The 27,621-nt window shown below is 44.1% G+C and overlaps 1 protein-coding gene across 1 annotated transcript in view; it reads left to right on the forward strand.

Annotated features, from left to right (window-relative positions):
• Window positions 1-27,621, forward strand: part of AGBL4 (AGBL carboxypeptidase 4) — an 807,237-nt gene that overhangs the window by 719,526 nt on the left and 60,090 nt on the right. Inside the window, exons 9-10 of the mRNA XM_028488196.1 lie at window positions 24,731-24,883; window positions 27,370-27,532. Of these exons, the coding sequence (XP_028343997.1) occupies window positions 24,731-24,883; window positions 27,370-27,532 (316 nt within the window). The remainder of the gene's footprint in view (window positions 1-24,730; window positions 24,884-27,369; window positions 27,533-27,621) is intronic.

The raw sequence follows: 27,621 nt of genomic DNA on the forward strand, positions 1-27,621 counted from the left end.
TTCATTATTGTTCTACATGGTTAAGGGGCATTTGCTTTGCAGTCATGCAGATTGGCTTTAAATTCTTTCTCTTTCTTACTCAGCTGTGTGACCTTGGGCAAGTGAGACACCCTCTCTGAAATTTTCTTTATTGTTAAAATGAAGATACTATCTAAATCTCTGGCTTATGTGAAAATTAAATGAGATAATCCATGTAAAACTTCATACAATGCCTGACAGTCTCATTAAAAGGTGAAGATTCCTAGGTTATACCAGCTAGCCATAACACTTGCCAGGGCCAGGCACTGTTTTCAAAAGTACTTTATTTGTATTAATTCTAATAGTTCTCACCACTGAAAGATAGGTATTATTATTATCCCCATTCTATGGGTGAAGAAACTAATTAAAGTAACTGTCTGTGCAATCCTGCAAATAGGACTGGCCCCCGGGCGTGTGAGCAGTGTGTAGTCTTAGTGTCTACAACTCTCTACCCTTGAGGTGAGATGGGCATTGGCTGAGGCCAGGACCCTCCCCAACTATCCTCTCCCATCCCCTGCTCTTTCTTTCTCTTTTTCTTTTTTTTTGCTGTACGCGGGCCTCTCACTGTTGTGGCCTCTCCCGTTGTGGAGCACAGGCTCTGGACGCGCAGGCTCAGCGGCCATGGCTCACGGGCCTAGCTGTTCTGCAGCACGTGGGATCTTCCCGGACCGGGGCACGGGAAGCGGACACGATGAAGGGGACACGGGTCCCCTGCATCGGCAAGCGGACTCTCAACCACTGCGCCACCAGGGAAGCCCCCCTGCTCTTTCTTGTTCTCCGTGACCCTGCCTTGGAAGTCAGGCCACCTGACACGAGAATCCCTTCTCTCCCACCCTTCGCTGGAACCCAGAGCCCTGGGCCTCTGTCAGTGAGCCTCGGCCTGCTTCTAAACCACTTGTCAGGCTGCCAGAGGGCTGGGTGGCCTGTCCGCTTTTCAGGGCAGCTGACAGAGCTGGAAATGCTTGGCAACGGCTTTAGCTGTGAACAGAATCTCAATGAAGGCTTTGGCCCAACCTGTTGTGGGTGTTTATGACCTGGGGGCTCTGCCCTGGCAGTCGGGGAGGAGAGTAAATATTGCAGGTTCTGGGCCCGGCTTCAGCCCCTTCATACCCCTCCGCTATGGGATGGTTTCTTGTCCTCAACTGTGGTAAGAGCTGTTCAGTTGCATTTGATGCCCACTTTTCCCCAGATTGTGTGTGTGTGTGTGTGTGTGTGTGTGCGCGTGTAGTGGGGAAGGAGTGACTCTTATTCACCTAGAAGCTGGTTTCCTGGGGTAGAGAAGGGTCCAGCAGACAGGGCATATGGGAAGAGGAAGGGAGAGTAAGGAGGAGAATTACAAGGAATCTGAATCCACTGGGAAAATAATAGTCAGAGGGAAGTGAAGGCACCTTGGAAGATAAAAGAAAGTGTATAGACTATCTTAGATCACCTGATCAGATACTTTTCCACCTAAACGTGCTTAATGACTGAACATAAGAATTCTGGAGGTTTTGAGGTGGCAGGACAAAACAGCTGCTTACAAAATTTATTTAAACATTATCTTTTATCTTCAAAATGTATACAGCCTAAACCTAAATATACAACATAAACCCCAAATAGGTTTCAGTCAGCCATTTCTTCATTCTCACCTTCAGGGATGCACCCCCTACTCTACTTCTCCAGACGCTGCCACCCTCCCCTGCACTGGTTCCATGGGATGCCTATCTGTTGTGCGTTCTGGTGCCTGGAGAAGCACCCTAACCAATGGCCTCAATGTGGGCAGGAAGGATTCAGCAAGCCCTATCATGTATCAGGCACCGAGCAATGGGGATGCAGAGATGGGTTAGACCAGCCTCCATCCTCAGGTAACTCATGGTGCAAAGGGAGAGGCAGACCCAATATCGGACTATTATGGTGCAGCATAATCAGACTGGAGTAGCAGTGGCAGCTTCCACATGGGGGACACATACTCTACTCCAGGCATTTTTATATTATCTCTAATCCCATCTTGGTCCTGGGGCAGATGTTATCAGGTTTATTGCAGAGATGAAGAAACCAGGGCTAACGGAGTCATACAGCTGATAGGTGGGGCAAACAGGATTTAAATCCAGGTCTCTCTTATTTCAAAATTTGTGTTCTTCCTGCTCTATTGACTCCTGTAATAAAGAAGAGGGTGATCTAGGAGGACAGAAAATAAACCCACCCTGGGACGGGTGGTCAGGAAAGTCTTCCTGAAGGAAGCAATGCTATATTAAGTCTTAGAGGATAAGTAGGAGTTGGCCAGGCATCCACAAGCAGGGAAAAGAGAGTTTGGGGGATGGGGAAGATCATGTGATAAACGTGGAGTAGTGATAATGACATGACTTTCTTGGGAGTTGAAGAGGGTCCTAAGACTAGAGTGAATGACGCTATAGAAAAGTGATAAGACGTCATGAGGCCAGAGAAATGGGTAGGGCCAGATCATGAACATGGGTAGGGCTTTTCACAGTAGAACATTATCTTTAAGTCCTTGGGGAAGTAGTAGAGGTATATTAAGTGGAGGAGTGACATGGTCAGATTTGCACTCAGGAAAGTTATCTCCAGCCATGTGTAGAGGATGAACTGAAGGATGAGAGACTGGAGGATCTCTCAGCATCTATCCATGCATCTCCATTTGTCTCCATCATTTATCCATGTCTTGGTCTCCTCTGTTTTGTCTCTGTTTGCTTGTATCTGTCTAGTTATGAGTCTCTACCTCTCTCTGACCTGTCTTATTTATCTGGTCCCTTGGCCTCTCCATATAACCCTAGACAAGGCACATCACCACTCTGAGACAAGGATCCCTCATCAATAAAATGAGGATCATAATGTCAGCTTGAAAAGGTTAGATTAGGGATTAAGTGTGATATTGCACGTGAGATCTTTTTATATATTACAAAGTACGTTACCAATATGAAGCCTTACTGTTATCTAGCTACTGCTCTTTCAGGTGTTATATTTTGTTTTGTATTTTTTTTGAACAAACATTCAGTGAGCATCTAGGCTAGGCACCTGCTATGTATCTTGCAAGAGAGGGAGTTTACAGTGAATCAGAAACAATACCAGCCTTCTAGAAGATCGGAGTAGAAGTATACAAAAAGCTAGATTAGAAGCCTCTGTTACATTTTTCTAACTTGCCTGTCTATTTGCCTGTCCGTCTTTTCATCCATCCATCCACCCACCCATCCACCCATCTCTCTCTCTGACTCTGGTTGTGTTTACATCTGCAACCATAGGCAGTAACTGATGCAGAACCATCCAAGCCACATTGGCCCTTACTTGCAATCCCCTACTGTCTAAAGATCACCTTTCACCATGCAATTTTTCAAAGCCCGTGCCCTTAAAATAAGGGAGAAAAATAAACTGTGAGAAGCCCAGTTTTGGATGACTTGGAAGGTGCCTTCCTTCTTTACAGTTTTAGGACTCTCTCTACCCCTTCCCCCTACTGTGGCTCCAGCACTTTCCTGAAGATTTGAGCTGATCTCACATAGATCTGACACTACCACATTCTATAAATCAAGAAAACTAGGTTGAGAGGCCTGAGGAGCCAACGTCATTGAATTCTACCATCTCTGTGACTAACCCAGTACTGCCAGATAGTCCCAAGGCAGTTCCAGACATCCACATCTTTAACAAAGATTGTAAAGTCACCATGATGACTTTGCCCTGTAAGCCCTGTATCTCTGAAATGTCCTTTAAGAAGTAGCATTGTATAGTAGGGAACAAGTCCTATTCTGCTGCTTATAAGCTCTGTGACTTCAGTCAAGTTACTCAACCACTCTGGGCCTCAATGTCAAAATTAACAAGATGAGGATTAGGGTTGTTGTAAGGACTTAGTGATATAATGTCCAGTGTGAAATGTTTGGCACAAGACCTGACATTGTATCCTCAGTGAATTGACTCAGGGTTGGAACTCAGATTTATTTTTCCCTGGTAACAAAACATGTCACTAACCTAAGCACCGGTTTCTGTGGTTTTGTATGTAGGTACGTGCTTGTGTGTCTGAAAGCAGATGTGTTTGTGCAGGTGTAGTGTACACGGCTATGCTTTAAATTTCAATGCACAACTTATACCTGCTAAGTACCAGAATAGTGCTGCTCAGTGGAAATTTCTGGGATGGCGGTATTCTTTTTCACTGTCCGTTAACAATAGCTACCAGCCACACATGACTTTTGAGCACTTGCAAATGTGGCTAGTGCAACTGAGGAATTAAATTTTTTTAACTAATTTAAATTAATTTAAATGCAAATAGTTGCAAATAGTTGTCTACCTGAAATAATGATTATGGCATAAAAAAAAATTCCTGAACACCTGCTCTGTTTTAGGCACTTGGACATGTACTAACTCATTTAACCCATGTCAGCCCTGTGAGAAGAACGGCCTTACTGCCACTTCCTGTTTCCTGACAAGGAAATTGAGACATGGAGAAATAGAGCAACTCCTTCAATGTCACCCAGCCAGTCCAGGTTCTGAGCCTAGATCTCCAGTTCCAAAGCTCTTCTCTTTTCATGACCTATGCTCATGCTGCCTTATAGCAGTGTTTCCTATCTGCCAACTGCAGCCACTGCCTCAGGGAGCACTCAGGGGTGGTGCCTGGAGGCAGTGAAGCCCTTTCAGTGGGCCTATGGGACCCACCTGATTTGGCCCTCTATCAACTCTCTGACCTCCCCTCCCATGACCCTCTGCCTCTGTCACCCTGCCCTAGATACTGGCTTCCTTGCTTTTCAATGATCTCTTAAGGCATGCTCCTGACTGATGTGTGTGTGTGGCGGGGTGGGGTGGGGGTGGGGGGGGGGTCTTCCTACAGGTACTTCCCCCAGTCTGTCTCCAGGGTGCAAGTATAGTTAGGAACTGATCACTCCAGCTGCAGGATGGAGAGTGGATTTGGGTGGTGAGGGAGGGAAGGAGGTGTTTTCAGTGGAAACAGAGAGGTCATTTGGGTGGCTACTTCAATAGTCCAGAACCACAATAGTCAAAATCCAAGCCACTGACCTTGCCCAGAGCCTCACAGACTGCTAAGTGTCAGAGCTGGAATGATCTACGAGATCATCTGGTGTAAGCCCTTCTTTGAAGAATGAGGAAACTGAGGCCCACAGGATTTTCCCAAGGTTGGCTGAGCTGGTACAGGGGCTCCCATCTCCTGATATGATCTTTTGTCTGCTATGATTTTTTTCCTGCATTACAGGAGCATCATAAAAATAGATGTTTTACTACAAACAACCTTTTTACCTCCATTCCAATCCTTCTTTCATTTTTAGAGACAGCCCCTAATTCTTTTTTTTTTTTAATATAAATTTATTTATTTACTTTTGGCTGCGTTGGGTGTTCATTGCTGCGCAAGGGCTTTCTCTAGTTGCGGCGAGCGGGGGCTGCTCTTTGTTGCGGTTTGCAGGCTTCTCGTTGCAGTGTCTTCTCTTGTCGCGGAGCACGGACTCTAGGCACGCGGGCTCCAGCTGTTGTGGCTCGTGGGCTCTAGAGCACAGGCTCGATAGTCGTGGCGCACAGGCTTAGTTGCTCCGCAGCACGTGGGATCTTCCCGGACCAGGGCTCAAACCCGTGTCCCCTGCATTGGCAGGCGGATTCTTAACTGAGCCCCGCAGGGAAGTCCCGTGACAGCCCCTATTTCTTAAAGACCACTGAGTCACCTAAAAGGCAGGAATTCAGTTCTCTCTAAACAAACCAATTTTTACAAAGAATGAGCAAGTCTTCCCCCAGAAGTCTGAGCATGTCCTCTAGAGAATACAGAAATTCATAGACGATGTCTTGGAAGAAGATAGAAAAAATCTTACTCTATTTTTTAGAAATGAAGGGAAAAAAACCCACAAAAGCCCAAACATAACTTTTCTGTTGCCTGATAATATTCTTCTCTCATCTCTCATTTCCCCACAACTATTTTGTCTTAAGGCTCTGGGAGCCTGTGGTAAGCTGCTGTATGATTTTTATCTCTATGATTAAAGTGTTACACTTTATTGAGTTCTTTACATCAGCAGCAAAATCTGCAATGCAGGGTTTTACATAACACCTCATTTTCTTCTTGCACCATTACTGTTATTAACCTGGTGGCAATAAACAGAAAATACAGCTTCGCTCATGATGTACTCTTTATTTTTGTTCCAATAGCAAGAAGGAAAAAAGGGTAGGGGTGTGGGGGAGGGAGAAAGAACACAGAGACATCTGGGAAGAATTTTTTTGTCCATTATGTCCCTTTGATGTCTGCTCTTCTCTCTTCCTGTTTCGTGTCAACATTTCCCACAGAAGGTCGAGGATGGAGATCGTCTCTGCTGAGGGATGTTTTCTTCTCCATGATTAACTCGTCCTTTTATTCATTCAACAAGGGTTTCTTCAGCACTTGCTATGTGCCAGGCACAGTGCTAGGTGTTGGAGATATAAAGATTTCAGGTCCTGACCAGTGCTTGTTCCAGTGGGGGAAATAGACATACATAGCAATAATAATGAAACAGTGAAATGAGTATAACGAAAACAGAGGGTTGATTGAAAACATAAGTGAAACTGGGCATGGTCAACCATACTCAGGTGTGTTAAGGAAACCTTTAAAGGGGAAGCGATGCTAGTCTTGGGCCCTAGAGGATGGGTAGGTAAAGCAAGGCTTTCTTGGTCAAGGGAATGGCACAACTGAAGCCTTGGAAGGCACAGAAGAGCATGGCACGGTCTGGAACTGTCAGTTTGGCATGAGGAAAGCATCAGATGCCTGTTAGCAGACAGTAGGAAATGAGATTGGAGATGGAGGCGGGTCTTTGAGGACCTGATATTCACATACATAAATATCTTCTATGACCGCTGTTAATCCACCCTCTGGGCGCCCATAAGACCAGGCCAAAATTAGAGGATCAAGGCAGAATGACATAGTGGGAAGAACGTGTACCCTGGATAGAAGATCTGGGTTTTATCCTTGGCTCTGCTACTTCCTAGCTGTGTAATCTTGAGCAGTGTAAAATGTAAAATGGGTATGGTGAGGGTGACACAATGATTGTCAACAAGTTTTGTAAGTTGTTGATAGTATTTTATATGTCAAAGGACAGGGGGTGGGGGAGCAAAATTCCAGACAATTCAAAGAGCCAGAGAAGCTATAAACTCATCCTATGTGGCTTTTTAAAAAAAATTTTATAGGCATATTTTTTATTTACAATGTTGAGTTAGTTTCAGGTGTACAGCAAAGTGATTCAGGTATACATATACATATATTCATTCTTTTTCAGATTCTTTTCCCATATAGGTTATCACAGAATATTGAGTAGAGTTCCCTGTGCTATACAGTAGGTCCTTGTTGGTTATCTATTTTATATATAGTAGTATGTGTATGTGAATCCCAAGCTCCTAATTTATCCCCCCTGCTGCCAGATTTCCCCTTTGGTAACCATAAGTTTGTTTTCGAAATCTGTGAGTCTGTTTCTGCTTTGTAAATAAGTTCATTTATATCATTTTTAAAAACATATATTCCTGGGCTTCCCTGGTGGCGCAGTGGTTGAGAGCCCGCCTGCCGATGCAGGGGACTCGGGTTCGTGCCCTGGTCCGGGAGGATCCCACATGCCGCGGAGCGGCCGTGAGCCATGGCCGCTGAGCCTGTGCGTCCGGAGCCTGTGCTCCGCAACGGGAGGGGCCACAACAATGAGAGGACCGCGTACCGCAAAAAAAAAAAAAAAAAAAAAAGAAAAATAGAAAACATATATTCCTCATATGAGTGATATCATATATTTGTCTTTCTCTGTCTGACCTACTTCACTTAGTATGATAACCTCTAGGTCCATCCATGTTGCTGCAAATGGCATTATTTTGTTCTTTTTTATGGCTGAGGAATATTCCATTGTATATATGTACTACATCTTCTTTATCCAGTCCTCTGTCAGTGGACATTTAGGTTGCTTCCGTGTCTTGGCTATTGACCAAGGTTTTTATGTGGATGTGGATGAAGGAGACTGCACTGTCTTGGGACTTCCCTTCAAACTGAGAGATAAAGCCTGGTTTGTCCCACACCTCCTTGTCCACCCTTGTTCACCTCTCACAACTGCTGCCTCACTCCTTGATGCTTCCTGGAGGTGTGATGAGTCCCTGACAATCAATCTCTTCTATTCAGAGGGAGTGAGAGCCTGCAGCAAAATAATAGCTTGAGAAAACCCTTGTCCTCATCCCATTTGCATTCCAGTAGGGAACCCAGGTGTTTGAGGATGTGTATGTAGGTTTTTGATCTTTTTTAAAACTCTTGCTCTGATTCTGTATCCTATCAAAAATGTGCAATAATGCTTATGTCTAACTATATTAATAAATAGCCCTATTCTTATAGGAGACGTATGATTGCATGGGAAATGTGTTTTTCACACAAATAGCCATGCTTAGGAAAAACCAACTTGTTTGAATCAAAATGTCATAACCTAAGACCATAGACCATCTGATAGCATCTCATTCTAACTGAGGACAAGTACCTAGGAGGAAAACATCCAACTCAAACTTGTAAGATGATGACACTCTCAATCTCAGGGAATGACCCCACCCTCTACCCAGCCACCCAAGCCAGAAACCTGGGAATCAGCCCAAATTTTGGCCCCATACCCAGCGCTGGCGATCTTACCTTCTAATGCGCCTCATATCTGTACCCATCTTCTCATCCTCACTGCCCTACTTTGATTCATAATCTTGTCTTTTTTCAATTAGTCTTCACTTGGATTATGACAAAAATGTCCTAGCCATTTTATGCCCTTGAACCTTACAACCTCCAATTCTTCCTCGTCACAGCCTCCAGAACAATCTTTACAAAAGGCACATGTAATCATGTTATACTTCTATAAAATACTTCTCTGGCTCTCTGTTTTCTACTTTGCAGGACAAGCCCCAACTCCTTCGTGGCTTGCAAGGCCTTCCATGAATGGTCCCTAGATTCTTCTAAAGCCCCTCTCCTCACCCCATTGCCCCTCCACTCCGTACCCTTCAATGGTGTCAAGCACCCAATAGTTCCCTGAACGGGCTGGGTGGGTTTTGCTCACACTGCTGTGGCCTCTCCTGTTGCGGAGCACAGGCTCTGGACAGGCTCTGGACGCGCAGGCTCAGTGGCCATGACTCACGGGCCCAGCCGCTCCGCGGCATGTGGGATCTTCCCGGACCGGGGCACGAACCCATGTCCCCTGCATTGGGATTTTTGCTCACACACTCCCCCTGCCTAGGACGCCTTTCTCTCTGCTGGCAGCCCCTCACTTTCTCACCCACTTGGTGAGAACGTCTGGTCTTTCAACACCTTGCTCAGTAGCCTCCTGCTCCGCAGTCTTCCCTGACCACCCAGTGAATGGATGTTTCCTTCAGCTGTGACTTCACCCCATCTTCACACACACCTCCCAGAGCACCGGAAGACTTATGGACACTTAGTGGTGGAGAAGGGGGACAGGAGGAGAGAAGGAGTGAAGAGAGAGAAGAGAGGAGGGCAGGAGGAGAGAGGGGGAGGTGGAAATGGAGGAAAGAGCAAAGGAACTGACACGGGATCCCTCCCGGTACCTTCCTCCTCCCTGCCTCTCCCCTCGCCGCCTGCACCGAATAAAGCAGGTAGGAACCATCTTACAGTTCTCCAGGACAAAGTGCATACTTTCGGCACGAATGCTGACACCCCTGAACAGTTCTTTGAAAAGCAGTGATATCTACTCTGCCGAATGGGAAGACTGCATTAGCGCGGAGATGTGGTTGCACTGCCGTCTTGCAGTGTTTCTCTCCCCACGGGGCCATGCCAAGGTTAAGGATGATGCACTCAGATCTTAAAGGAGATAAGGTGGGAAAGGCTGGCAGAATCTGTCCTCAGAGGGCACAGTAGGAGAAAAAACAAAACAAAAGAGTGCAAAGCAGAAAAATGAGGTGATTGAAAAATATAAGACTCTCAGGGCATAAATGGGCCCTGAGAAGTCACCAAATCGATTCTCTAAATGGGGCAATTGAGGAGAGGAGAGGGTCTTCTCCAGAGTCACGGGTCAGGTTAGTAGGAGAGCCAAGATGGACTTCCTGGGAAGAAAGGAACTAACATTTCCTGAGGACAGAGCCCCAGCTCAGCAGTTAGAGCTGCATTATTAACTCTCTGGATCAGCTACCAACCTCCTCTAGGAGACGCCTCTAAGTATTCCGACCACACGTATTTACTGAGCTCTTAATATGTTCCTGGGGGTGCCCTAGTTTCATCAGCCTTTGATTTATAATGAAGTAACATTAACTTTTAATTATGAAATTAAGATGTCCCTCAGCTCTCACAGACTTAAATATTATATCTCAGTCCTTTTCTTGTTTGTCTCATCTTCCTGCTCAGACTGGGGCTTTCTGCAGGAAGGCCTGGCTTTTCCATTTGTATCTATGTCCACTCTAGATGCAGGAGTGAACACCTGGGGTGACCCCCGAGGGTGAGAATCAAGCAGAGGCTTTGGAAGCAGTGAGATGTAAGTTAGAATCCCAGTTCAGACCCTAACCTGCTATGAGATCTTGACAAGTCTGTCTCCGAGCTTCTTCTGAGAAACTAAGACCACGATCTTATTTACTTTAGTGAATTGTTGAGAAAATCAAATGAACTCATTGGTGTGAGAATGGTTTTTAAACTCTACAAATATGCAAGATAATGGTTATTGTCAATAGATGTTCTATTGAACAAGGAAGAAGTTTACGTTTATGTAAGCTGGTTTCCCAAGCCCCTCTCACTTCTATGTTCCTGTAGCCCCTGCACCTGTTTTTGAGTCTTCCGTTGCACATGCAATTACTTTTTAAATGTCCATCTTCCCTGTAAAGTTCTGAACTCAAAGAGGTCCATATCCCTGGTGCCAAGCACAGCACTTGAACGAAGTACCACTCGAATGAAGTATCACTGTGTGACTGAAAAGAATGTATAGAGAGTGTATAATCTGCCAGATGTTTTGCCAGGTGCAAAGCCAGTCACCTCATTCGACTTCATGGAAACCCTGTGAGGTTGGGATTATTATCCCCAATTTTTAGATGAGGAAACTGAGGTATAGGTCATAAAGCCACCCATGGCTAAGCTGACACTTGAAGCCGAGTCTGCCAGATCCCAAAACCATGGAACTCTTGTGACTACCCTTTTCTATCATCATCATCGTCTCAGTCAACATGGGGGTCACCAATCACTGCTACAGTAGGCAGGAGACAGAGGTCAGCGGTTCTTCTTTTGTTCTGGGAAGGTCTGCTATGAACCCAGACCGCTTGTGCTGAGTCTTTGTTCTTTCTCCCTTTTTCTAGGCAGGAGTGGAGGAGGAGATGGAAGCCAAGGAAGGCTCCCTCCTGCCAGGCCAGAGCTGGCTCTTCCGGGATCCTTGGAAGAGATGTAGAAATGCCTCCATTTACATGTACATCCTACTTTTCATTTCTAAGTAGAGTAGGATTGTAAGAGTAGAAAACTATTTTTACGCTTCACCTTGCTGCTACTGATGCTTTTCCCCCACACCTAAGCATTACTCTCACAAATTTCCTTTGCCCTGACGTTTATTCTGCTGAGGCCAAAGAGGCCACAGATGCAGAGGCTGGGTGTTCTGAATAGCTGAGAGATGAACAGCTTAGCCCTAGATCACAAAGACATGGGTTTGAATTTCAGCTCTGCCCCTTGTGAGCTCTTTGTCTCAGTTTGATAACAATGCTTACTGCACAGGATTTTTATTACAAGACCATACATAGGAAGCACTTAATAAATATCACCAGTTTTTGATGATGGGGTCATGGTTAAGAGCATGGATGGTAGAGCCAGACTTATTTGGGTCCTGCCAGTTACCGCCATGTGGTCTGGGGGATCCCTCGAAAATTACTTAACCTCTCTATGCCTTAGTTTCCTCACTTGTAAATGATGTTTCTGTCAAACAGGGTTGTGGGAGGGTTCATGAGTGCCTGGCAGGTAGTAAGTGCCATACTGTTATTATTATCCTCCCTCCATAGCTCCGCTGGCTAGAATCTAGGCCCTGAGACTCCTAACACCACACCCCGCACAGCCCCTTTCTCTTGAGTGCAGGGTACCTGGTCCACTCATTCACGTACTTATTTTGTCACTCAGCAAATGTCCCTGATGTCCTACTGAGTGCTGGGCCCTATAATACACCCTGGGGATGCAGAGGTGAGCCAGGCATGGTCCCAGCCTTTACCAGGTTCACAGACCACTCCCCCCTCCTTCTTAAAACCTTTCTTTTTTTTTTTTTTTTTTTTCTCTTGGTTTTCATGAAACCACACTGTCCTTTTTACTTCCTCCTTCTCTGGTCACTCCCCAGTCTCCTTTGCTTCTTCCTTTACCCAAAGTCTCAACCTTTTCTTAAAACATTTCTTTTTTTTTTTTTTTTTTTTTTTTTCTCTTGGTTTTCATGAAACCACACTGTCCTTTTTACTTCCTCCTTCTCTGGTCACTCCCCAGTCTCCTTTGCTTCTTCCTTTACCCAAAGTCTCAACCTTAGCAGGTCCCAGGCTCAATCTTGGGACCTCTTCTGGATCCACACTCTCCCCCAGTGACGTTAAGTAGCACCTCCATGCTAATGATGCCCACATTTACATCTCTAGAGTCCAGTCTTCTCCCCAGGGCTCCATTTTCATATATTTAACTGCCTACCTGACATTGGTATCTGATAGTCATTGCGTGTCAGAACTCCTGAATTCCTCACCACCCTCCCAGCTGGTCTGCATACCAGTTTCCTCCATCTCTCTCCACGGCACCACTATCTGCTCAGTTGCTCAAGGCATAACCCCTTGATCCATCCTTGGTTCTTCTTGCATAGAAACCGTGTGCAGGTCCTATAGAGGTGTGGCCAAAATATTTATCAGGTGTGTCCCTCTCTTTTCATCTCTACTGTCACCATTTCAATCCAAGCTGCAAGCTACTATGATCTCTTAGGAGACACCAGTACCTCTACTTCTACTCACGCGCCACTAAAATCCATGATCTACACCGCAGGCGGGGCGATCTGTTTACAGCATTCCCCTACTGAGATGGCTCCCACCGTACACAGGAGACACTCCAAACTCTGACTCTGGCCTGCAAGGCCCTGCGTGAGCTGGACCCTATAAGCCTCTCCAGGCTCACCTCCAATACTAATCATGATGCAGCCATTGGCCTTTCCTCTGGTCTTTGAAAATACCACATTCATCCTTGCTTCAGAGCCTTTATTTACCCAGAATTCTCTTGCTGGCCTCACTGAATGGCTTGTGGTTTTTCATCCTTCAAGGCTCAGCTCAAATATCAGAAGCCTTTCCTGATCACACTATCTCAGGTAGACCCTGCCCCATCCACTCTCTTATTCACCCTCCTGTGGCTCACCCCATGCATTCCTAGCATGCGTTACAATCTGCCATCACCTTGCTTAGCTGCTGTTCATGGCAAGTCGTCCCCCACCTGGAGGCCAGCTCCCCAAAGGCAGGAACCTCTTCTGTCTTGTTCACCCCCAGGTCCTGGAACATAGTAGGTTCATAGTAAATATTTGTTAAATGAATGAAAAAACTGGATGATAAACACCTTAACAGAAGAGTATTTTAAAAATCTGTGGGAGTCCAGAAAAGAGAGCTGCTGTCCCTGGGAGAGTAAAGGAAGCCTACACAGACAAGAGGCCGTTGCGCCTGTCAGTGAAAGATGAGAAAGAAGTTACCAGGAGGGGAAAGGGAGGGGGAGTAGGCAGCCCCCCCCTGCCCGCCGACCCCGCCACAGGAGTAGCAGACGCAGAAGAACAGAGAGGAGAGCCTGCATGTGCTGGGGAAGTTATGGGGCGGTGGGGGCGGGGGGCGGCGGGTGTCAGCAAGGCTGGAGAGTAAAGAGAAGAGAAGCAGGAGACGAAGAGCCATAACACGTCCCCTTGGTGCCCTAGGCTGGCTGCCTGGGTTTCTTTTGTGGTTGTTCCTCCTTTTGTCCCCATTGATTCATTGCATGCTTTTTTTTTTTTGTGGCAGGAGTGTCAGTCCAGCCACACTCAGGACGAGGAGAGAAGCCTTAACTGGGCAACTTCAGAGATCTAGGCTATGTGTGATAAAGGACATCATTTTGTCTCTTAGAGTTGCTCAGTTGTTTTTTGTTTTTTTTTTAAATTAATTAATTAATTATGTTTTATTTTTGGCTGTGTTGGGTCTTCGTTGCTGCACGCAGACTTTCTCTAGTTGCGGTGAGCAGGGGCTACTCTTCGTTGCTGTGCACGGGCTTCTCATTGCAGTGGCTTCTCTTGCTGTGGAGCACAGGCTCTGGGCACACGGGTTTTGGTAGTTGTACCTCGTGGGCTCTAGCGCGCAGGCTCAGTAGTTGTGGCTCGTGGGCTCTAGCGCGCAGGCTCAGTAGTTGTGGTGCACGGGCTTAGTTGCTCTGCGGCATGTGGGATCTTCCCAGACCAGGGCTCAAACCCGTGTCCCCTGCATTGGCAGGTAGATTCTTAACCACTGCGCCGCCAGGAAAGTCCTGCTCAGTTGTTTTTAAGGAAATAATTCTCTGTTTTTCTTAAAATTTCTCCTTCCTGCTTTAGGACACGCACCCTGACTTCCATAAGTATCTACTTTAACTTCTGAAAAACAGAGAGAGAGATAGTTTAGGTGACAATAAAAAAAAATATATTGGGGGCTTTTTTGCCTCGGTCCATGGGGAAAGAGTTGCCTCGGGCAAATCTGAGCAGCGAAGTTGTCTGGAAGTTCTCTAACCCTCCTTGCTCTCCCCACCCCCCCCAACATTTCTGAGAGGCTAAGCCTAAGCCTCCTTCCTGGGATGAGGGCGATTGCCTTGCTGGACCGCTAGCTCCTGCGAGCACAGCAGGATGCCTGGCGTGGCTTGTAACCAGAGCCTAGGTTTGAGTCTCTCCACTTCCTGCTGCCTCCACTGGGACAAGTTACTTGAACTCTCCAAAGTCTCTTAGCTTCAGCTCCCTCCTCTATACAAAGGGAGCACTAAAGCAGTTTACCCTCCTCAACTTGTCCTTATCCCCGCCTAAGCTTCAGTTTCTTTCTCACCTCCAAACCTGAGATAAATCTCTCTGCTCTTTCTGCGTTGGGTTCCCCTTCTTTCATTGGATTGAATATGTGGTCCACCCTGAAGTGCTTCCCTAATGTGGAGGACTCAGCCAACATCAAAGCACCAAGCTCAGGCTTTGGCTTATGCCACCTGATGTGAAGCAGGGAAGCAGAATGTAGGGGAGAAAAACCCCAAGAAAACAAACAAAAAAAACTAACCCATTTCCTCCCCGGTGTCTAGGAGGAAGCAAACTCCACACTAAATTATGTTCCAAATATGCCCTAAGGTAGTTTTAATTTTATTGGCACTGATTTTAATTTACTCTTTAGGCCCCTGATTGCAGGATGAGCTGTTGGCTGCTGGCAAGGGGACAGCCCTTCATCGCTCGGTTTTAATTAAGTTTCTTAAGTTCAGAAGGAAAGAACAGAGATGCTGTCCCCGCTTCTATTCTCAATCCCAAACTGTAATTAAGGGCCCTGAATTAGCTGCACACCCCTTGCTCTGACACAGCCACAGAAAAGTACCTCATTTGACTGCTGGAAAAACATTCAGACGCAGCTGTTCATTCATTTAATTCACTCATTATTCCATCAATTCACTGATTCATTTTCTATTCATTCCCTTACCAGACCTCTAATGATAACCTACTATATACCAGGCCTTGCTCTGATCCTGTGGATTTAAAAAATCAGCAATGTATGGTCCCTGCCCTGAAAGAGTCCACATTCTAATGGTAGATAGAGATAAACAAAGCATTATTACGCCATGTGGTCAGTGCCAGGAGAGAGAATTATGAGAGCACAGAGGAGGCTGTTAACTCATCCCTGAAGGATAAAATAAGGCTATTTGAATTTATATTTTGTACCAGTCGGATGAATAATATTAGATGCTATAACAAGCAATCCCCAAATCTCAGTGACTTAATACAGTAAAGGTTCATCACAATCTGATGCAGGTCAGGTGACTCGCCTGGCAATTTTCCTCTCAGTGTTGATTCAGCGACCTAACCCCTTTTTCCTTCTTACTACCTAGGCTTTTTTTTTTTTTTTTTGCGGTACTCAGGCCTCTCACTGTTGTGGCCTCTCCCATTGCGGAGCACAGGCTCTGGATGCGCAGGCTCAACGGCCATGGATCACGGGCCCAGCTGCTCTGCAGCATGTGGGATCTTCCCGGACCGAGGCATGAACCCGTGTGCCCTGCATCGGCAGGCGGACTCAGGCACGAACCCGTGTGCCCTGCATCGGCAGGCGGACTCTCCACCACTGCGCCACCAGGGAAGCCCTACCTAGCCTTTTTCCTTCTTATGATACCATTGTTTTTACATGTAGCTTCCATGCACAAGAGCAAGAATGTGGGTGATTGTGTACAAGTTTAATGGCCAGGCTTGGAAGTGACACTTGTTACCACTGCCCACATCCCATTTGATCCCAACCAAATATCAAAGTAGACTGGGAGATGTCTTCCATGGTCCAGGAAAAGGAAATGGAACTGGTGAGCATCCACTTAGTTTCTGCCTTAAATATTAAGGTTGTGTCAGAGTTAGCCAGATAAAGAGATCATGTATTCCAGGCAGAGAAGACATTCATTGTGTGTAAATGTGGAGACAAAAGTCACAAGCGTAGAGGTTTGAAGTACTCCAGGCAGCACCATAGAACTGGAGTGTAGAATATCAGACCAGAATTGGCAAGAGCTGAGACTAGACAGGGGCCAGATCACGCAGGACCTATGCAAATATATTAAGGGGTTTGGACTCTATCCTGTGAGCAATAGGGAATGGTAGAACAGTTTTAACTAGAGAATTTTATTTATTTATTTATTTTTGGTCATGCCACATGGCATGTGGGATCCCAGTTCCCCAACCAGGGATCGAACCTGCGACCCTGCAGTGGAAACACAGAGTCTTAACCACTGGACTGCCAGGGAAGTCCCAATTTGTTTGCATTTTATTTATTTATTTATTTTAAAAATTTTCTAAAAAAATATTTATTTTCCTTAATTTCTCTTTCTGTCCTTTTGTTGTTAGTGTATAGGAATGCAAGAGATTTCTGTGTGTTAATTTTGTATCCTGCAACTTTACCAAATTCACTGAATAACTCTAGTAGTTTTCTGGTGGCATCTTTAGGATTTTCTATGTATAGTATCATGTCATCTGCAAACAGTGACAGTTTTACTTTCTCTTTTCCAATTTGGATTCCTTTTATTTCTTTTTCTTCTCTGATTGCTGTGGCTAAGACTTCCAAAACTATGTGAAATGCTTTCAGTTTTTCACCATTGAGAATGATGTTTGCTGTGGGTTTGTTCTATACGACCTTTATTATGTTGAGGTAGATTCCCTTTATGCCCCCTTTCTGGAGAGTTTTTTATCAAAAATGGGTGTTGAATTTTGCCAAAAGCTTTTTCTGCATCTATTGAGATGATCATATGGTTTTTATCCTTCAGTTTGTTAATATAGTGTATCACATTGATTGATTTGCTTATATTGAAGAATGCTTGCATCCCTGGGATAAATCCCACTTGATCAGGGTGTATGTTCCTTTAATGTGTTGTTAGATTCTATTTGCTAGTATTTTGTTGAGGATTTTTGCATCTATATTCATCAGTGATATTGGTCTGTAATTTTCTTTTTTTGTAGTAGCTTTGTCTGGTTTTGGTGTCAGGGTGATGGTGGCCCTGTAGAATGAGTTTGGGAGTGTTCCTTCCTCTGCAAACTTTTGGAAGAGTTTGAGAAGGATGGGTGTTAGTTCTTCTCTAAATGTTTGGTAGAATTCACCTGTGAAGCCCTCTTGTCCTGGACTTTTGTTTGTTGGAAGATTTTTTTCACCATTGCAACAAAAAGAATAAAATACCTAGGAACAAACCTACCTAAGGAGGTAAAAGACCTGTACTCAGAAAACTATAAGACACTGATGAAAGAAATCAAAGATGACACAAACAGATGGAGAGATATACCATGTTCTTGGATTGGAAGAATCAATATTGTTGGAACAGGATAGAAAGCCCAGAGATAAACCCACGCACCTATGGTCAACTAATCTTTGACAAAGGGGGCAATGATATACAATGGAGAACAGACAGTCTCTTCAATAAGTGGGGCTGGGAAAACTGGACAGCTACATGTAAAAGAATGAAATTAGAACACTCCCTAACACCATACCCAAAAATAAACTCAAAATGGATTAAAGAACTAAATGTAAGACCGGACACTATAAAACTCTTAGAGGAAAACATAATGAAAAATAAACAAATGGGACCTAATGAAACTTAAAAGCTTTTGCACAGCAAAGGAGACTATAAACAAGACGAAAAGACAACCCTCAGAATGGGAGAAAATATTTGCAAATAAATCAATGGACAAAGGATTAATCTCCAAAATATATAAACAGCTCATACAACTTAATATCAAGAAAACAAACGACCCAATCAAAAAAGTGGCAGAAGATCTAAATAGACATTTCTCCAAAGAAGACATACAGCTGGACAAGAGGCACATTAGAAGCTGCTTAACATTACTAATTATTAAAGAAATGCAAATCAAAACTACAATGAGGTATCACTTCACACCTGTTAGAATGGGCATCATCAGAAAATCTACAAATAATAAATGCTGGAGAGGATGTGCAGAAAAAAGGAACCCTCTTGCACTGTTGGTAGGAATGTAAATTGATACAGCCACTATGGAGAACAGTATGGAGGTTCCTTAAAAAAGTAGAAATAGAATTACCATATGACCCAGCATTCCCACTACTGGGCATATACCCAGAGAAAACCAAAATTCAATAAGTCACATGCACCCCAATGTTCATTGCAGCACTCTTTACAATACCCAAGTTATGGAAGCAACCTTAATGTCCATCGACTGAAGAATGCATAAAGAAGATGTGTTATGTGTATACAGTGGAATATTACTCAACCATAAAAAGGAAAGAAATTGGGTCATTTGTAGAAGAGACATGGATGGACCTAGAGACTGTCATACTGAGTGAAATAAGTCAGAAAGGGAAAAACAAACATCGTATATAACACATATATGTGGAATCTAGAAGAATGGTACAGATGAACCAGTTTGCAAGGCAGAAATAGAGACACAGATGTAGAGATCAAGTGTATGGACACCTATAGCAGAAAGCGGGGGAGGGGGGCATTGGGCTGGATTGGGATTGACATATATACACTAATAGGTATAAAATAGATAACTAATAAGAACCTGCTATATAGCACAGGGAACTCTACTTCACTTTGCTCTACAGTAGAAACTAACACACCATTGTAAAACAACTATACCCCAATAAAATTTTTTTTAATAAAAATATTTATTTTATTTATTTGGCTGCACCAGGTCTTTGTTGTGGCATGCAGGATCTTTGTTGCAGCATGCGTGGTCTTTGTTGCAGTGTGCAGGATATTTAGCTGTGATGTGCAGGATCTTTTAGTTTTAGTGTGTGGGATCGTCAGTCGCGGCATGCAGGCTCTTAGTTGCAGCATGTGGGCTCTAGTTCCCTGCCCAGGGATCAAACCTGGACCCCCTGCATTGGGAGCATGGAGTCTTAACTGCTGAACCACCAGGGAAGTCCCTTGTTTGCATTTTAAAAGGTCACTTTGAAGCAGCAAAAAAAACCAGGTCAGAAGCTATTGTAGTAGACTAAGAAAGAGATGGAACTCAAATCAGACATGGTCCCTATCCTCAAAGAGCTCATAGGCAGACAGACATACTTTTCAGCCAGATTACAGTAACAAGTACTGACATCAAAGCCCAAGCAAGAAGCTGTTTGGAGAAGGAGGGATTTATTTTAACTGAGCATGAGAAGAAATCATAAAAAGTTTAAGAAAGCCATATCTCTTCTCTCTCATCCAACAGCCACTTTTAAAGATGGGGAAACTGAGGCACAGTGAAGAGCTGCTACTTATTCGTGGTCACAGATTATGTTTACATTAGAACCAGAGGTAGGAACTCTGCTCTGCCTTTCCTGCTCCATTCTAATGAACCAACATAAGTCCATAAAGCCAGTTTAGGCACAAAACATCATCAGGATGGTGAGGAAATTAGTATTTGTGGTCTTTGGCATTTTCAGCATAGTGCTGAATATGTGTAATGAAGAGGAAAAAGAACTAAGATTTCAAACTCAGACCCTATGCAGGCAAATTCCCTAGATCTTTTTCTACTCCAGGTAGAACTTAGACTCTCAGAGTGGGAGGGGATCTTAGAAACTAAATAGTCCTTTAACATTGTTTTGAAGATACTAGCCAATGCAGTTAGATACAAAAAAGAAATTAGAAGCATAAAAACTGGAAAGAGGAGATAAAACTGCTAAGTGTATGTGGTAAGATTGCAAACCTGGAAAATACTGCCCCCTTTATTCACCTCAGTCATCCTCACCTCCTGGCTGTTCCTTGAACATGCCAAGTACATTTACTTCTCCTTCTACTGGGAAGACTATTAACCTGATATCCTCAAGACTAACTCTCCCACTCCATTCAAGTCTCTGTTTTTCCAGAACCTCTATTACTTTCTATTCTCTTACTATACTTTATTTGGTTCCATGGCATTTATACCTCCTGACATCTAGTATTTTTATTAATTGGTTTATTTTCTTTCTCTCCCATAGAATGTAAACTCTTTGAGATCAGGATCTTTCTGTTGTGTTCATTGCGATATTCTAGTGCCCAGAACACTCCCTGGTGCATATTCCCAGTGCCTAGAACACTATATGACACGTAGTAGGTACTCAGTGGTTATTTGTTGAATAAGTAAGCAAATGAAAACTCAAAAAAATAACATGAGAAATTATTATAAGAACAAATAGAATTAGTGAGGTGTCTGGGTACATATTTAAACCATTGAAAATCAGAGCCTTTATATGTATAAAGAACTACCAGTTAGAAGATTTAATGGAAGATATCATGTTTACAACAACAACTAAAAATATAAACTGCCTTGGCATCAAAAAGAATGTTCAGGGTCTATATGAAGAAAGGAAAAAAAAAAAACTTTTAAAACTTTCTGCTGTACCCAAAAGAAAATGGAATAAATGGAAAGTCAAAGCATATTCTTGGATTGGAAGCCTCAAGGTGATAAGAGTCTTGACAGGACTGGGGGAGCAAGGAAAATTAAAGAAGCTAATTACAAAGATTGTATAGAAAAATATGCAAGAAAATACAGGAAAATATGGGGAAAGAAGCATAATGAGGTAATACTAACCCTCCAAATATTAACATACATTATAAACGTAACATAATTAAAATTGTGTAGTACTGACACATGACTAGACAAATGATTAGAAAAGAATAGAAAGTCCAACAATCAACCCAAATACATACAAAAAAGTTATATGGTAAAGATGGCTTTTCAAGTCACTGGGGAAAAGATGCACAATTTGATAAATGGTATGGGACAATAAAGTTTAACCCTTACCTCACACCCTACATCCATGTAAATTAAAATTGAAATGAAATCTTTAAATATAAGAAGTGAAACAATAGAAATAATAGAAGAAACAATGAAAGAATTCAACCCAGAAACCACAAAAGACTGATAAATCTGTGTAAAAAGTTAGCATTAAAAATTTCCACATGGAAAAAGAGTACTAGCAGATGTTAAGTCAAAAGACAAATGACAAACTGAGCAAAAATATTTTTATACTACACACAAAGGCTAATTTCTCTAGTATATAGTTTCTATAAATCAATAAGGAATAAAGCCCTGAAACCCAATTTTTTAAATGGACAACGGAAATGAACAGAGAATTCATAGAAAAGAAAATGCTAATAGTTCCTAAATATGTGAAAAATAATAACCATATAATAAAAGATAATTATACTAAAAGAAATTCAGATTAAAACTAATCTTAGGTATCATTTTCACCACCAAATTGGAAAGTATCAAAGAGTTTGATCACATCCATGTTTGCGAGGTAATCATGAAACTGATGCTGTTATACATTGCTAGGATTGTAAACTGGTCCTTCTTAGGAGGTCAGTTCATCAATATTGATCAGAATCACAAATGCACATAGGACCCAGAGGTTCTACTGCTAGGAATTTATCCTACGTATAATTGTATATGTGTGAAATGGTGTTTATAACAGAGTCCGTCACTAAGACTTTGTAACAGAAGGTTGGAAACAAATGTCTGTCAGTGGGGAACTGGCTAGTTTATATAATGACTGTTTAAAAAAATGAGGTAACCATGTACTGAGAAAGAATTATCTCTAAGATATGTTGAGAGGGGAAAAAAGTTGATCCAAAAATTGTGGTTTTATTTATTTATTTTTTTTAAATTGTGTTTTTATACCACGCGGCTTGCAGGATCTTAGTTCCCCAAGCAGGGACTGAACCCAGGCCCTCAGCAGTGAAAAAGCACAGAGTCCTAACCACTGGCCCGCCAGGGAATTCCCCAAATGACGTGTTTTTAGTGTGCTACCTTTTGTGTGCGTTGGGGCAAAGGGGGTCAGGGGAGGAATATTTACTTGTTGGTGTGTAAATGATCTCTGAAAGTTTGTATGAGAAACTGGTAATGTGAGATGCCTCTGGGGAGTGTGCCTGGGTGCCTGGAGGACAGGGGTAGAAGGGAGATTGTTCATTGTAAATTCTTTCATATCTTATTGACTTTTGAACCAGGTAAATCAATCAATAAAATTCACTTTACGGTTATTTAAAGTAAAATCACATTAGGTGCCAGGTGTCAGGATGGGGCAGTGGAAGCCACTCCAGACAGGTTTTCGGAGGAGCCAGGTTCTAATTCTTATTCCTTCACTAACTTGCTGGCTGACCTTAAGCAGGAAACCTCCCCACTCCGAACTGATCTGGGAAATGTCAGAGAAACTGGTTTCTGATAGCTCCCACATCCAGAGATATAAACTGCAGTTTTTCCTTACCCATTTCTTAAGTCATCTCTCTACCACCTCCTTTCCTCTGCAGCTCATCAAAAGCTCAGAGGAAAAGACAGACAATTGAAGAAAATAAAATTGCAAAGATGACTTTTATAGGGCTCCTGTTGGTTCACTGCATATTCCACCTGCAAAGCTGAAAATGATGAGTTTAATATCACACAGAGCTCTGCATCTTGTATCTCTCAGAAGGCAGCTTACGCCACCCAGAGAACTGGGAGCTCAGCAAGACATGATTTTTCACTCCAAGTCTGAGGCAAATGAAATGACAGTCATGAGGCCCACATTCTAGAAGCAACATGGTTTTCATTTGGTCTTAACTTCGTTTGAAAGTGTCCCAAGGAGGGAGAATTCTTCTAAGCCTGGATTTTTCTTCTTTCCCGGGACTACATGCTAGAAAGCAGATGGAAAGGTGGCCAGGTCTTGCCTTGGCTGTTTCTAGTGTTACCCATTAACGGTGATACGTTAACTGTGTCAAGGGTCGGGAGACCTGGGTTTCAGTCCCCGTTATTCCCATGTTACTCTCAGAAAGGACAGATATATAGCAAGAGAAAGTCAGATTTGAGGGACATTGAAGTTCTAAGGGCCTGAAAATTCCCCCATTCCTGGCAGTCTATTGCAGTGTCTGGAATGATCCCGCTGGGTGGTTTATTCATTCATTTTGCATCTGGCTACAGAGCATCCTTCACGGACAGGCACTGGGTGCTCTCCAGACAATCCCCCTACCTTCGGGGAGCTCATAGATGAGAAGGTTAACAAATAACATTACATCAAGCTGGGGAGTGCCTTAAATACATGTGAGCAGAGAAAGACTAGTCACAATTACCTTTATAGACAACAAGGTTATTTTTTCCCATACACTATGTATTATTGGGGAGTAGGTGTGGCATCATGAAATGAGGTTAAATAAAAGAATTAACAAAGATGTCCTATGTAAAGCTCTCAAATGGTGTCTGGCATGCATTAACTATGCAGTAAATGATAGTAATGATTATCGCTGAGTTGGATTCCCGCTCTAACTCTCTGAGGTTGGAATTAAAATACCCATTTTTCAAATAAAAATTTCGAAGCGGTACATGATTTACCCCAGATTCCCTCAGCTAGAAATGGCCCACTTGGGGCAAAACCATTAGCAGGCCCAATTTAAATACAATGATGTCACCTGAAGGTGTTTCTCATTAATCAGAGAAACAAATTCTGCTAATGCCTTTAGTCATGAATATATTAACTGTTCTGGGTAGGTAGAGTCACTTCAGAAGACCTCTAAACAGGGCTGCTAATGGTAGTGCTCTGAGAACCTGAAGGCGGATGGTGTTAAAAGTAAGGAGGGGGATTTCCCTGGTGGCGCAGTGGTTAAGAATCCGCTTGCCAATGCAGGGGACACAGGTTTGACCCCTGGTCCGGGAAGATCCCACATGCCACGGAGCAACTAAGCCCATGCTCCACAAATACTGAGCCTGAGCTCAAGAGCCGCGAGCCACAACTACTGAGCCTACGTGCCACAACCACTGAAGCCTGTGCACCTAGAGCTTGTACTCCACAGAGAAGCCACCGCAATGAGAAGCCCGCGCACCGCAACGAAGAGTAACCCCCGCTCGCCACAACTGGAGAAAGCGCGCACGCAGCAACAAAGACCCAACACGGCCAAAAATTTAAAAATAAATAAATAAATTTATTAAAAAAATAAAAGTAAGGAGAAATTGATCCTTGCTACTCTCAACCCCTCCAATCATATTGCAGATAGTTGCTACATCTGAGGAGACAGAGGGCTAGCTCACAAGGAAATGTGTGTGTGTGTGTGTGTGTGTGTGTGTGTGTGTGTGTGTGTGTGTGTGTGTGTTTAAGGCAAACTCTGTGGCCCCGACGTCTCATTTGTTATCCTTTCTCTCAACAGAAAACAAGCCTGGAGTTTTATATTGACATCCACGCCCACTCCACCATGATGAATGGCTTCATGTATGGCAACATCTTTGAAGATGAGGAGCGGTTCCAGAGGCAGGCCGTCTTCCCCAAGCTCCTCTGCCAGAATGCCGAGGACTTCTCCTACGTGAGTGGAGAGTTCTCTGTCAGGCAGCCCCAGCTTCTCTCCCCAAACTGCCCCCTCCCTCCCATCGCCTCCCTGTCTTTCCCCTCACTCCGTTCAGTTTGGTTTAACATTCACAGGACACCTACTCTGTGCTGGGTCTTGTGTGGGTGATAAAGATAGAGGTAAACAAGCTCTGCCCGTACCTGCAAGCAGCTCATCACCCATCAGGGAGGGAGACTCTCTGAAAAGACAGCGCTTGGTTTGTCTGAGGAGCTGGCATTTGTTGCGTTGATCTGATTCCAGCGTTAACAAGAGAAGAAACTCACTGAGCATCTCCCAGGGCCAGACCCTGGCCCAGGGTCTGCTTTCACAGACCTTTGACCTTCATTCTGTTAGAAGGAGCCTAACATGTCTGCTGACGGGGGTCATATGTCCACCATCCTCTTCCTCCATAGCCCTTTCTGGGCCCCAAATTCTTTGTCAGTAATTTGTGGGTGATAATTTTTTGCCTTGCCTGCCTCATCACTTCCTGGGAGGACAAATGCAGTAATAGATATGAAAGTACTTTGCAGGCAGTAAAGATCTCAACAGACTCCAGACACTGTTGTTACTACCCCCTTACATGCCAGGAAGGACTGGAGAGGCTGTGGACTGGCCGTTAGAATAATTTGCAGCAAAAAGTAATATTGAGAAATGGCAGGGAAGATAAGGAGGGGAATCAACCTGCGGTGGAAGCAAACTTGGGAAAGAGTTTTTGCACATTTTTCTTTGTTTTGATACGAAATCTCTGAGGCCTGTTATTTCCGTGTGGCCAGAGGGGGAGAGACCCACAAAGGGCATATGGCAATTTTTGAAGTTGATGAGCTGAAAACGTGCCTGCTTGTTGCTTCAGGCCTAGACATTAGTGGAGAGAGGATGAATTTCTCCATGAGGTAAGATGCACTTTGAATCCCAGAATCTTGGAGCGCCCCTCCAGGAAAGGAACTGGGAGATTATTTAGCCCAATCCAACACTTTATACCCAAGAGACACTTAAAGCCCAGAGAAGTTGGGTATCTAGGGCAAGGTCCCTCAGCATTTGAAACAGGTAGAATGAGATGGCTGCTCATTAGTAGCTCGGGGATAAAAACAGCCATGCTTATTATTGTGGGAATCTCTGGAGGATGGCCAACCCTTGTCTTTTTGAAACCACTCCAGTTTCAGAGCAGAGTGTGGTCTTCTGGAGGAGACCCTGGGAGACTGTGATTCTCCAGGAGGCTGGGCCACAGACTTCAGAGACCCTCACAGGGGTGAGGTTTCCCGGGTCTACGAAAAGGATGTAGTCTAGGAGCTTTGTTTCTGGCCTTGCCTGATGGAGTTCCTGCATTGCAGCCTCCTTAAGAGCTTAGGGCTTGGGTCAAAGTCATCTATCCTAGTCCAGCCTCTGTCTCCCCTCTTCTCTGATCCTCAGTACCCAACTCTAGAATGAGAGAGTTGGATTTCACTACATGGGTTTCAACTTCAACAGTCCTCTCTGACCTGAGACTCTAATTTTCTGATCCTTTCCTTTACGTCAAAATGCGCACTCACATACATACACACAGCTCTCTTTCTTTCAGTGTCTCTATATCTGTCTTGTTTTGCTGTTTTCTTTCTCCCTCTTCCTCCCCACCCCCTTTTCCTTCTTCTCTTATATTCTGCTGAACAGGACGTGCCTTCTCTTATTAAAACCAGGCTCTTCATTTACTGAGATTTCCATGGGTTAGCATAGAAAGCCCTTCTAACCACAGGTGAACTGACCCTCACAGCTCTGTAAAAGAGATGTGATTTTTACCACCGCTTTACAGATGAGGAAACTGAGGCTCAGACCAATAAGGCTAGTTGCCTAACATCTCACACACTTTTGAAGAGAGGACTTGAAATGCGGACCTGCTGGCTCTTTCCTCTCTATCCACTGTGATGGGCGAAGTAGACACCCAAGTAAAGAAGAGCCGTGATCCCTGTGCTATGGTGATGCTGAGCACGAGTTCAGCTGTCCCTAACGGAGGGGGAGCTTTGTGAGGGAGGCTTGGTGTGTCTGGAGTCACTTAGTCCTGGTCCAGATCTGTGTCACTTACTATGAACTTCCATTTCCTCACCTTAGAGGGGAAACATTACAACACCCCTGGCGAGGGGGTGAAGCCTAAATGAGATACTATATGGGAAACAATATCATAAAGTTGAAAGCAGTGCCCAAATTTCAGTCTTGATTATCGTAATATCATTCTTATTCTCTGTCTACTTTTCCTTGCTCCATCTATCCCCATTCAAATTTCCACAAATCTTTGTTCAATGGCAATTACTATGCCGTAAGAACTGTGCTGGGTGCTTTCATTTATTTGTTTGTCTACTTAATCCATCCTTACAATAATCTTGCAAAGTGGGATTCACATCCCACTTTTCAGATGAGGAAGCTGAGATCCAGATCAAGGTCCCATAGCCAGCAGGTGTCCAGCCCTGATTCTCTCCTCCCTTCTTTGTCTTTCACAGTCCAGCACGTCCTTTAACCGAGATGCCGTGAAAGCAGGAACTGGCCGTCGCTTCCTCGGAGGGCTGCTGGACCACACTTCGTATTGCTACACCCTCGAGGTTTCCTTCTACAGCTACATCATCCGCGGCAGCACGGCCGCTGTGCCCTACACGGAGGAAGCCTGTATCCTTCGCAGGTCCCCCCAACCCCCCAGCCCTGGGCCACCTCGCATCCAGCTGAAAGTACCCAAGTCTGCCAGGATTCACCAAGCA

The sequence above is a fragment of the Physeter macrocephalus genome, chromosome 4 (assembly GCF_002837175.3).
Source record: "Physeter macrocephalus isolate SW-GA chromosome 4, ASM283717v5, whole genome shotgun sequence".
Classification (NCBI taxonomy): Eukaryota; Metazoa; Chordata; class Mammalia; order Artiodactyla; family Physeteridae; genus Physeter; species Physeter macrocephalus.